We start from the raw sequence: 11,752 nt of genomic DNA, 5'->3' as shown, positions 1-11,752 counted from the left end.
AAACTAGTGTATGTCTGTCCATATATGTAGTATATAGAGAGATTTATTTTAAAGTATTGGGTGACACGATTATGTTGGCTTAGCAAATCCAAAATCTTCAGGGTAACTTGGCAGATTGGAGACTCAGGTAAGAAATCACAGGGCAAGGGGCGCCTGGGTGGCTCAGTAGTTAAGCGTCTGCCTTCGGCTCAGGTCATGATCCCAGGGTCCTGGAATCGAGCCCCACATCGGGCTCCCTGCTCTGCGGGAAGCCTGCTTCTCCTTCTCCCACTCCCCCTGCTTGTGTTCCCTCTCTCACTGTGTCTCTCTCTGTCAAATAAATAAATAAAATATTTAAAAAAAAAAGAATTGCAGGGCAAGCCCAAAGCAGTCAGCAGACAAAATTCCTTCTAGTTTATGCAGGTTACTGCTTTTCTATTAATGCCTTTGAGTGGTTGAAGCCTACTCTCATTACGGAGGGTAATCTGCTTTACTCAAAGTCTACTGATTTAAATGTTAATTCAAAAAGCATTTGAAAGAAACATCCGGAATAATGTCTGACCAAATATCTGGATGCCATGGTCTAGCCTAGTAGACCCACAAAATCAACCATCACATGTATTATTAAGTACATCACCATCCATCTTCAGAACTTTTTCATCTTCCCCAACTGAACATATTTTTGTATCATTAAACACGTTCTTCCCAATTTCACTCCCCCCAACACCCAGAAACCACCATTCTACTTTGTATCTCTATTGTCTATGAATTTGACTACTCTAGAAACCTCATATAGGAGAAATCATGCATTTGTCCTTTTGTGACTTACTTCATTTAGCGTAATAGTTTCATCTTGGACATTTTTATTATGAATACATCACATAGAAAAAAAAGATCTTGAATTAAAGTTTATCACTTCATTTTTAAGAGCTATTTTTCTAGACTTACATCCACTGGTTTTGGATCAAAATTCATGGCTCAGTCCCATTTTTGTTCTAAAGTGATCTATTTTTTTCTTGTTGTCAGCTTGCAAGATTTTCTTTATTCTGTGATACTTTATTTTAATGTGACAAACTATAGAAATGATCCCTGAAAGTACAGTAGGTTATGGGTTATTCTTTTATAAGTATTTGTCTCACTAAATTTTCCTTATTCACAGATTCTGTGTTCATGTCCCTTATTTTTTTTTAAATGTTTTTAGATTTTTAAAGCATCCTGTGATCTGAACTTACAGCATTTTAATTCATAGCTAGTTGTATCCATTATGTTATTTATCCCACCTACTCTATTTTTCACATATTTTGTATTTTATAGTTATTTTGAGTTGAAATCCTCATTACTTACATGACTCTGCTGTTGTCCTTTCCAGTTTTTAATAAAATTTATATGCATGCTTTATAACTTTTAATCAAACTATTTTAAATTTATACAGTAAACTTCATAATGCTTTTACTTTTCAGGTACCTAAAATACTTGCTATGAGGTCATGGCCCACTAGGGGGTATCTGTCCAGCCATAAGCTGAGGATGGGATTGAGTGTCGCCACGCACTGAAAATAAAACACTCAGACTTAATACTGAGCAGACATGCAGGACTAAATACCTAAACATGGTTTTTATTGAAAATCTTATCAGACATATTCATCAAAGAGCTTCAAAGCAGGGAAGGCTTAGAACAAAGGGGAGCTATTACTTTTAAACATTAACTACTAACTCATCCATAGGATATGTGCAGTTATTCAGAAAGTACGTACAGAAAAAAAGATTGGTTATAATTACCCCTGCCCTCCTGAGCCTTGTAAGGGTCATGAGAGCTTTGTCTCAAATACCATCGCGTGAGACGGGTTGAGGCAAAGCTGATGCTGAGGTTTCAGCAAATGCCTTGGACTCATGCCCAGAAGTCAAATCGTATTTTCTTTCTTTCTTTTTTTTTTTTTTTTTAAAGATTTTACTTATTTGACAGAGAGACACAGCGAGAGAGGGAACACAAGCAGGGGGCGTGGGAGAGGGAGAAGCAGGCTTCCCACCGAGCAGGGAGCCCGATGCGGACCTGATCCCAGGATTCCGGATCACGACCCGAGCCGAAGGCAGATGCTCAACGACTGAGCCACCCAAGCGCCTCTCAAATCATATTTTCTAAAAACTCCACAATTGAGTTCAGGCCTTAGTTTTTGCCCCTTGAGTACGGTTGAAGCTGGCAGGAAACCCCTCACAACCCAACACTGCTGGTAACAACACCCACTTCTATCTTCTACTTTCAGATAGAACTTTCTCTTTCTTTTAAATTTTTGAAAATTTTAATTCCAGTGTAGTTAACATACAGTGTTGTACTAGTTTTGGGTGTACGATACAGCATTTCAACAATTGAGGCAGAACTTTCTCTAAATATTTGGAGACTGATAAACATAAATGCAAAAATCCTCGAAGAAATGCTAGCAAACCACATTCAGCAGCACCTTAAAAGTTTTACACTATGATTAAATTGGATTTATCCCTGGGATACAAGGATGACTCAATTTATGCAAATGTAATACTCCACATTAACAAAGGATAAAAATCATATAATCTCAATAAATGCAGAAAGTATTTGACAAACTTCAACATCCTTTTATGATAAAAAGTTTGTAACAAGTAGAGGAATATACCTTAACATAATAAAAGGCATATACGAAAAGCACATAGCTAACATCATACTCAACGTTGAAAAGCCAAAATCTTTTCCTTTAAGATTATAAACAAGGGTGGGGCACCTGGGGGGCTCAGTCGGTTAAGCGGCTGCCTTCGGCTCAGGTCATGATCCTGGAGTCCTGGGATCGAGCCCCACGTCCAGCTCCCTGCTCAGCGGAGAGCCTGCTTCTCCCTCTCCCTCTGCCTGCCACTCTGCCTACTTGGGCTCTCTATCTCTCTGTCAAATAAATAAATAAAATCTTTAAAAATAAAAAAGATTATAAACAAGGGTGCCCACTCTCTCCACTTTTATTCAACATAGTACTGGAAGTCCTAGCCAGAGCAGTTGGGTGAGAAAAAGAATTGAAAAGCATCCAAAATGGAAAGGAAGAAATAATGTCTCTGTCTGCAGATGAACTGATCTTATCTGTAGAAAACTTGAAAGGCTGGGGCGCCTGGGTGGCTCAGTCGTTAAATGTCTGCCTTCGGCTCGGGTCATGATCCCGGGGTCCTGGGTTCGAGGCCCGCATCGGGCTCCCTCCTCGGCGGGAGGCCTGCTTCTCCCTCTCCCTCTCCCACTCCCCGTGCTTGTGTTCCTGCTCTCGCTATCTCTCTCTGTCAAATAAATAAATAAAATCTTTTAAAAAAGGAAAAAAAACTTGAAAGGCTGTACCAAAACAAACTGTAAAAACTAGTAAGTGAATTCAGTAAAGTTTCAGAATACAAAATCAACATACAAAAATCAGTTTTGCATTTCTACACACTAACAAATTATCTGGAAAAGACATTAATAAAACAATCTGACAATAGCAACAAAAAGAATAAAATACTTAAGAATAAATGTAACCAAGGAAGTGAGAGATCCGAACACTGAAAGCTATAAAACATTGATGAGAAAAATCAAAGACACAAATAAATGGGACTCCCTGCTGAGCAGGGAGCCCGATGCAGGGCTTGATCCCAGGACCCTGGGATCATGACCTGAGCCAAAGGCAGCCACTTAACGACTGAGCCACCCAGGCGCCCCTAAAATTTCCTTTTTAAAGATTGAATATTTTGTTATTTGTATATATCATGTTTTCATCATCCATTCATCTGTTGATGGGCACTTAGTTTGTTTCCACATCTTAGCTATCACGAATAGTGCTGCAGTGAACATGGAACTGCTAGTATCTCTTCCAGGTCCTTTTGGGTGTATACCTGGAAATGGGATTACTGGATCATATGGTAGTTCTATTTTTAGTTTTTGTGAGGAATGTCCATGTTATGCTCCATAGCAGCTCTACCATTTTGCATTCCCACCAACGGTGTGAAAGGGTTCCAGTTTCTCACATCATTGGCAAGACTTGCGTTTTGCTTTTTTGGTAATAGTTGTCCTGTCGGGTGTGAGGTGATATCTCATTGTGGTTTTGATTTGCATTTCCCTGATGATTAGGGACGATGAGCATTTTCTCATATACCTGTTGGCCATTTGTATGTCTTTGAGGAAATTTCTGTTCTTTGGGTGTTGAGTTTGATAAGTTCTTTTTTTTTTTTAAGATTTTATTTATTTATTTGTCAGCACACAAGCGGGAGAGTGGCAGGCAGAGGGAGAAGCAGGCTGCCTGCTGAGCAAGGAGCCCGATGCAGCGCTCAATCCCAGGACCCTGGAATCATGACCTGAGCCAAAGGCAGACATTTAACTGACTGAGCCACCCAGGCATCCCAAGTTTGATAAGTTCTTTATAGATTCTGGATACTAGCCCTTCATCTGATATGTCATTTGCAAATATCTTCTCCCATTCTGTCAGTTGTCTTTGGTTTTGTGACTGTTTCCTTTGCTGTGCCAAAGCTTTTTATCTTGATGAAGTCCCAGTAGTTCATTCTTGCCTTTGTTTCCCTTGCCTTTGGAGACGTGTCTAACAAGAGGTTGCTGTGACCAAGGTCAAAGAGGTTGCTACTTGTGTTCTCCTCTAGGATTTTGATGGATTCCTGTCTGACAATTAGGTCTTTCATCCAATTTGAGTCTATTTTTGGGGTATGGTGTAAGGATATGGTCCAGTTTCATTCTTCTGCGTGCAGCTGTCCAATGAAGAGACTGTCTTTTTTTCATTGGATATTCTTTCCTGCTTTGTCAAAGATTAGTTAACCGTAGAGTTGAGGGTCCATTTCTGGGTTCTCTATTCTGTTCCATTGATCTATGTGTCTGTTTTTGTGCCAGTACCATACTGTCTTGATGATGACAGCTTTGTAATAGAGCTGGAAGTCCGGAATTGTGATGCCACCAGGCTTTGGTTTTCTTTTTCATCATTACTTTGGCTATTTGGGGTCTTTTCTGGTTCCATACAAATTTTAGGATGATTTGTTCTCTCTCTGTGAAAAAAGTTGATGGTATTTTGATAGGAATTGAACTGAATGTATAGATTGCTCTAGGTAGCATAGACATCTTAACAATATTTGTTCTTCTAATCCATGAGCATGGAACGTTTTTCCATTTCTTTGTGTCTTTCTCAATTTCCTTCATGAGTGTTGTAGAGTTTTCTGAGTGCAGATCCTTTGCCTCTTTGGTTAGATTCATTCCTAGGTATCTTATGGTTTTGGGTGCAATTGTAAATGGGATCAACTCCTTAATTTTTCTTTCTTCTATCTCATTGTTAGTGTATAGGAATGCAACTGATTTCTGTGCATTGATTTTCTATCCTGCCACTTTGCTGAATTCCCGTATGAGTTCTAGCAATTTGGGGGTATAGTCTCTTGGGTTTTCCACATAGAGTATCATGTCATCTGCATGACTTTCCTGTAACATATTGTAGAAAGCTGTGATACGGATACTTATGGTGTCCTGACAAAGTCAATGTAGGAATCAGGACCAAATCATTAAACACAGGACATGTCCTTGAATTGTGACAGAGTCTTGATTTATAAAGGTGACTGAGTGCAACATGGAGGGGTCAATGCCATTGAAAGGAAAGTTGTGCTACTCAACAGTTTCCTGTGTTATGACTGGTAAATTAACATTTGCTAAGTATAGCACGGGGTGCTGGATGGTGGGTCAGGTTGTGGTTCAGTGACAGATCATAAGAGAAATTGAAAAAGAGAAGTTTATACTCACAGGTCCTGGAGGAATTACATGGCACACTTCCAGGGTCCACATATAGGGACATCAAGGCAGAGTGCAGGCAGAAAGAAAGGCATGACCTGGTGTACATGCCTTTACTAGGGTCCATGGATTTAGTGTTTCCAGGTTTCCCAGTTAAGCCCAGATTGGTCAATTTTTTTTTTTTTTAACGTAGGCTTCACGGTGGGCGTGGAGCTCAACATGGAGTTTGAACTCATGACCCTGAGATCAAGACCTGAGCTGAAATCAAGAGGCAGAGGCTTAACTGACCGAGTCACCCAGGTGTTCAGTTAAAACCAAAAAGAGCTGGGTTTTGGTAAGCTCCAAGGAGGTCTTATCTAAGGGTGAACATAAGGCATACAGGTGCTGGGAGGCTAGGGATGGTTAATTACAAGGGTCTTTGGAAGTCCTATCAGGAACTTTTATTTGCTTGTGGCTCTTTGGGCTGTCATGTAGGGCATGTGCTTCCATGAGGGAGTGAATGTCAGTGTCCCTGCAGGCGGCTTGGCCAAACAAAATGGATGCTGAGACAGTGACACCATGAAGTAACTTAGCTAAATTCTCCACACCCTGGAAATAAGAGACACAGCACACCATGGAGGGCCACATGAAACCATGTGACATGCAGGAAGGAGGGGGCGGGAGGAGGAACTGAGAGTATGCCTTTAAGACTAAAGTGCCTTATTGGGCAGGAAGTAAAAACAGATTAGGGTTTGTTCTTGTGTTTATAATAGCAGTTTTGCAAGTCTGTGAAGCTGACTTGCAAGAGAGAAGTATACATCTTTGACTATTAGTTTGGCCTTCAGATAAATGAATGCTAAATAAACAACTACAGAAAACACAGAACAATCCTGTATACAGAGAGCAGCTGGCAACCCATCCCCAGTGTGTCCTGTGCACCCACTATTGTGCCTGAAATCCAGTAGGTATGCACCGTACGTTTCTAAGATCAGTAAATACCACAGCACAGATGGTTGTTCATTTTCACCTTTGAGGTAACTCTTTAAAAATATCGTCTCTATCCCTTCCAAGCAGTTAATAGCCACATTGTCAAGTATAAAAAAGAATCTTATTTTGGAGCAAAAAACCTGATTGTGGCCAAGATTCATGCACAGCCATAGGCTTGGCTTCATCCTCTTGCTTTTCAGATCTCACTGTCTCTCAAACTTCACTGAGATCTTAACTTTTCTTAATGTTTTTTTTTTTTAAAGATTTTATTTATTCATTTGCAGGAGAACATGAGCAGGGGGAGGGGCAGAGGGAGAAGTGGACTCCCCGCTGAGCAAGGAACCTGATGTGGGCCTCAATCCCAGGACCCTGGGATCATGACCTGAGCCGAAGGCAGACGCTTAACTGACTGAGCCATCCAGGCGCCCCATGTGTTTAGTTTTGTGTGTGTGTGTGGTTTTTTAAAATGTATTACAGGTATGTTTCCCTAGAAGTATTTCTGCTAATCTGTCTAAATAACTGACCTGACTCTTAATTTTGGCTCAAGTCTTGATGTCAGGGTCCTGCAATCAAGCCCCACATCAGGCTCCATATTCAGCACGGAGTCGTATTGTCCCTCTCCCTGCTCCTCCCCCTGCTCTCTCTCCCGCTAAAATAAATAAATAAATACATCTTTAAAATATAAAAATATAAATAACTGATCACTTCAGTAATTTCCATTTCACAAGTGTTTTTCTCAGGTAGTTTCTACTCCCTGTGATGACACTGTTGCTAGAATTTCAGTGAACTGATAAATCTCTTCCCAGCAAGGAAATGAGATAGTGGATTCCTCCTCTTTGCCTGAAGAACAGGATGCTCCCTTTTTACTGGTGCCCCAACTATGAAAGGAGCACACACCATCCTGGCAGGAGATGGATGTGTTAAGTCACTATTCTTTTCAGGTAGATATCAGATTCTTTTTTTTTTTTTAAAGATTTTATTTATTTATTAGAGAGAATGAGAGAGAGAGAGAGCAGGAGAGGGGGGAGGGTCAGAGGGAGAAGCAGACTCCCTGCGGAGTAGGGAGCCCGATGCGGGGCTTGATCCCGGGACTCCGGGATCATGACCTGAGCCGAAGGCAGTCGCTTAACCAACTGAGCCACCCAGGCGCCCCATTTTCTTTTTTTAAAGATTTTATTTATTTATTTGAGAGAGAGAGAATGAGAGACAGAGAGCATGAGAGGGAGGAGGGTCAGAGGGAGAAGCAGACCCCCTGCCGAGCAGGGAGCCCGATGCGGGGCTTGATCCCGGGACTCCGGGATCATGACCTGAGCCGAAGGCAGTCGCTTAACCAACTGAGCCACCCAGGTGCCCCTTTCCTCCTGGTTCTTTTTTTTTTTTAATTTTTTTTTTTTAAGATTTTATTTATTTATTTGCGAGAGAGACAATGAGAGACAGAGCATGAGAGGGAGGAGGGTCAGAGGGAGGAGCAGACTCCCCGCCGAGCAGGGAGCCCGATGCGGGACTCGATCCCGGGACTCCGGGATCACGGCCTGAGCCGAAGGCAGTCGCTTAACCGACTGAGCCACCCAGGCGCCCCAGATACCGGATTCTTAAAGGAATTGACAAACACCTCAGGTATGGAGCAGTAGTATTTGAAGAAATGCTACTCACTGTTCAAACACAACCACTGACTGAACAGGCGGCAAAGATGTTCTTCTGGGAATCCGAGGCACAGCTTCACCCTTTCCACCTACTTCGGTGCCCCATCGTTCCTCCCCCATCTTCCCCTCCATGGCTCTGTCTGAAGCCGTTTCGTTCTTGTCCTCGTTAGAACGGACTCCAGAGATTCAGTCTGTATTTGAAAAGCGACAAGGTCGTAGACAGCTACGAGTGGACGTGCTGTCGTGATGTGGTGTGTCCCTTCGGCTGTGTAGCCTCTGGGAACTTCCCGAGCTCCTTAGCATATGAAGTAACAGGTCCCTAACCATTCTGTGACTTCCCCGACTGCGCTCCAAGAAACCTGGATAGATCCCCTTTAAGAGCAGGCGAGACCCCGCCCCACCGTTGGCGCCGCGGAACTCCATGTCCCAGAGCCCCTGACGAAGCCTCTAGTCTTTCATCCGCCGCAGAAGGGGGAGGGCCTTCGTCTGAGAAGGGGAGGGTGGTGGCAACTACGAAACCCATAAGTCTGCGGAGCGCGGCGGCGGCGGCCCCTGAGCCAATGAAGCCGCAAGGGGGTGGCGCTTGCATGCGCGCGCATCGCGAGGGGCGGGACATCCGGCGTGCCTTCGCGTCAGTTTGCTTGCTCTCGGGTTCGGGGTTTCGAGGCTTCCGAGGCGTTTGGCGGGTGCGGAGGTGACAGGGCGGGAGAACGCGGGGGGAGGCGTCGTTCCCGCCGCAGAGCCTGTGCGAGGCGACCTCTTCCCCGCCCGGGCGCCCGCCGCTCCGCGCACCGCTCTTCCCACCGGTCGTTGGCGGAGGCCGCGCAGATGAAGCCGGCTGAGGTGGGTGCTGCGACCCCCGGGCCCTCAGCCGCCCGCCCCTCGCCCCGAGCGCTGCTTCCGGATGGAGGGGCGCCCGCTCAGCTCCCCACAGCCAGGCCCGCGGGGCGGGAGCAGAGCGCGCTCCGGCCTGGGGTCCCGGCCCCGTCCGTGCGGTGGGGCGTGGCGGGGGCGGGGGGATCCCGGCAGGTGCTCCTGAGTCGAGACCAGCGGTGGGGGGACCGGGACCCTTGTGTGTGCGGGGAACAGAGGGCGGGGTGGAGTGTCGCCTGCCGTGGCCACGCCGGCGTCCGCGGAAGGTCGCAGGGGGCGGGGATGCGAGGGGCACGCGCAGAGTCGGAAGTTTAAGGTAGCGGGGAGCAGGACGGGGCATGCAGGCCCCCCCGGGGGGTTCTGGGAGGCCGGACCAGGGCGGCGGCGGCAGAGGGGGATGCGAGGAGTTCCACAGCAGAGCCGCATCGCATACACGTGTGAGCAAAAGTAGGGAGTGAAGGGCCCTGTTCAGGCTTCTTTGCCTGAACATCTGAAAGGGTGGAGGTGGGGTCAGCGAGCCCAGGGAGCGGGTATCGGGGAGATCATGAGTTTGATTTTGGACGTGTTGATGCTGAGATATCTCAGGGGGGAGACCTGACCTGAGCATGTGGAGGACGGAGAAGGGGGCTGGGCTGTCAGAGGTGAGGAGGGCGTGGACTGCACCAGAGCGTGGCCTGAGGGCCAGATCAAGGAGGGAGTCTTCCGATGATTTTAGATGGCGAGGGAGGCAAGGGCTGAAGAGTTACTGGTGGGCAGGGTATGGGAAGCAGGTGTTGGCATCCCTGATGCTTCCTTCAAAAAAGAGGTTTGCTGTAGGAGAGATCTTTCGCCTGTGTCTTTAGGAAGGGAGATGTTGGTGGGGTGAGGAGTTTCCCTTCGGTGCAGCCGGTGTCATGTGCTGGTGTTGACTCTCCACTTGCAGCTCAGCTCAGGGCCACGCCCAGTGGAGCAAGGGAAAGGTCAGCCAGGCTGATGGAGCCTCAGGGTCCCAGGCAGGGGACTGCTTCCTCACCCCCACCCCTCAGGGTGAGCTGCTGTCCAGTTGAGGGCCTCCAACAAGCTCTCTTTTGGGGGTTATGTAACAGGCAGGTCTTGTTGCTGTATGGACTAGGAGCTTGTCTGCCTGTTCAACCTTTTCCTACAACTCCTTAAGAATGTATAAAAAAGTTACTGACTTAAGTACTCAATCAATATCCTTTTAAATATGTACACGGAGGTAGACAATTAGAAATGAACCTATTCAACAAGTTAAATTTTTGCAAACACTTCATGATTGATTTGACATTAATTTACCTGTTTGTTTACAGTGTGAAGTTTTATGTATAGTACCTTATGAAATCTTAGAAAGGGGTAAAAATAAAGACCTCAAATTTCAAAACCCTACTACTTCATTTGCACTGAAAATATATACAAAACTGTTGATCCTATGGACAGTAACAGTTGTCACCCAGTTGATAAGAGGCAGCACTGTTTTCTGGAGGAGCTGAACTTACACCACCAGGCTGAGATCACTTTGCTCTAGGACAGGGCAGGGGTGTTGGTCCAGCTCAGTTCATAAGATCCTTCCATGGTACCCATTTCTCATGGTCTCCTTCTTACCATAGGGTCCCACGGAGGTGGCAGAAATGCTTATGGACCCGGTGCAGGTGAGTGGAGGATGTCCCACTTTTCAACCATCCCGGTTGTCACCCAGGTGTTTTTTGGCACCCCAGTATATATATACCCTCAGGGAGTGGTAGTGTCCTGAAACTTCTCTTATCCTTCTCACTCTCTTAAGTCTGAAGACCATGGGCTTTCCCCAGGCCCAGGATCCTATATTTAGATTATATATAGAGCAGTTCCCATTTCTAACTACTGATGCAAGAGTGGCAGGGAATCCTGGCCACAGGATTCAGGATGTTCACATGCTTGGAGATGAGACTTAGCTGGGATGTTCAGGAAACTGCACGTCTCTTTTTTTTTTTTTTTTTAAAGATTTTTATTTATTTCTTTATTTGAGAGAGAGAACGAGATAGAGAGAGAGAGCATGAGAGGGGGGAGGGTCAGAGGGGAAGCAGACCCCCCGCTGAGCAGGGAGCCCGATGCGGGACTCGATCCCGGGTCTCCAGGATCATGACCTGAGCCGAAGGCAGTCGCTTAACGGCTGAGCCACCCAGGTACCCCTTTCCTCCTGGTTCTTTTTTTTTTTTTTTTTTTTAAGATTTTATTTATTTATTTGCGAGAGAGACAATGAGAGACAGAGAGCATGAGAGGGAGGAGGGTCAGAGGGAGAAGCAGACTCCCCGCCGAGCAGGGAGCCCGATGCGGGACTCAATCCCGGGACTCCAGGATCATGACCTGAGCCGAAGGCAACTTAACCAACTGAGCCACCCAGGCGCCCTGCACGTCTCTCTCTTTTTTTTTTTTTTAATTTTTATTTATTTATTTATTTGAGAGAGAGAACGAGATAGAGAGAGCATGAGAGGGGGGAGGGTCAGAGGGAGAAGCAGACTCCCCACTGAGCAGGGAGCCCGATGCGGGACTCGATCCCGGGACTCCAGGATCAT

General features: G+C 45.6%; 1 protein-coding gene across 1 annotated transcript in view; it reads left to right on the top strand.

Annotated features, from left to right (window-relative positions):
- Positions 1 to 8,987: 8,987 nt before the first annotated feature.
- LOC110573732 (zinc finger protein 548-like) overlaps positions 8,988 to 11,752 on the top strand; it is an 8,189-nt gene continuing 5,424 nt past the window's right edge. The window contains exons 1-2 of the mRNA XM_021682340.2: positions 8,988 to 9,176; positions 10,811 to 10,852. Of these exons, the coding sequence (XP_021538015.2) occupies positions 9,162 to 9,176; positions 10,811 to 10,852 (57 nt within the window). The 5' untranslated portion in view covers positions 8,988 to 9,161. The remainder of the gene's footprint in view (positions 9,177 to 10,810; positions 10,853 to 11,752) is intronic.

The sequence above is a fragment of the Neomonachus schauinslandi genome, chromosome 16, assembly GCF_002201575.2.
Source record: "Neomonachus schauinslandi chromosome 16, ASM220157v2, whole genome shotgun sequence".
Lineage (NCBI taxonomy): Eukaryota > Metazoa > Chordata > Mammalia > Carnivora > Phocidae > Neomonachus > Neomonachus schauinslandi.
Note: the sequence above shows the minus strand (reverse complement) of the source record. Positions and strands in the feature narration are given on the sequence as shown.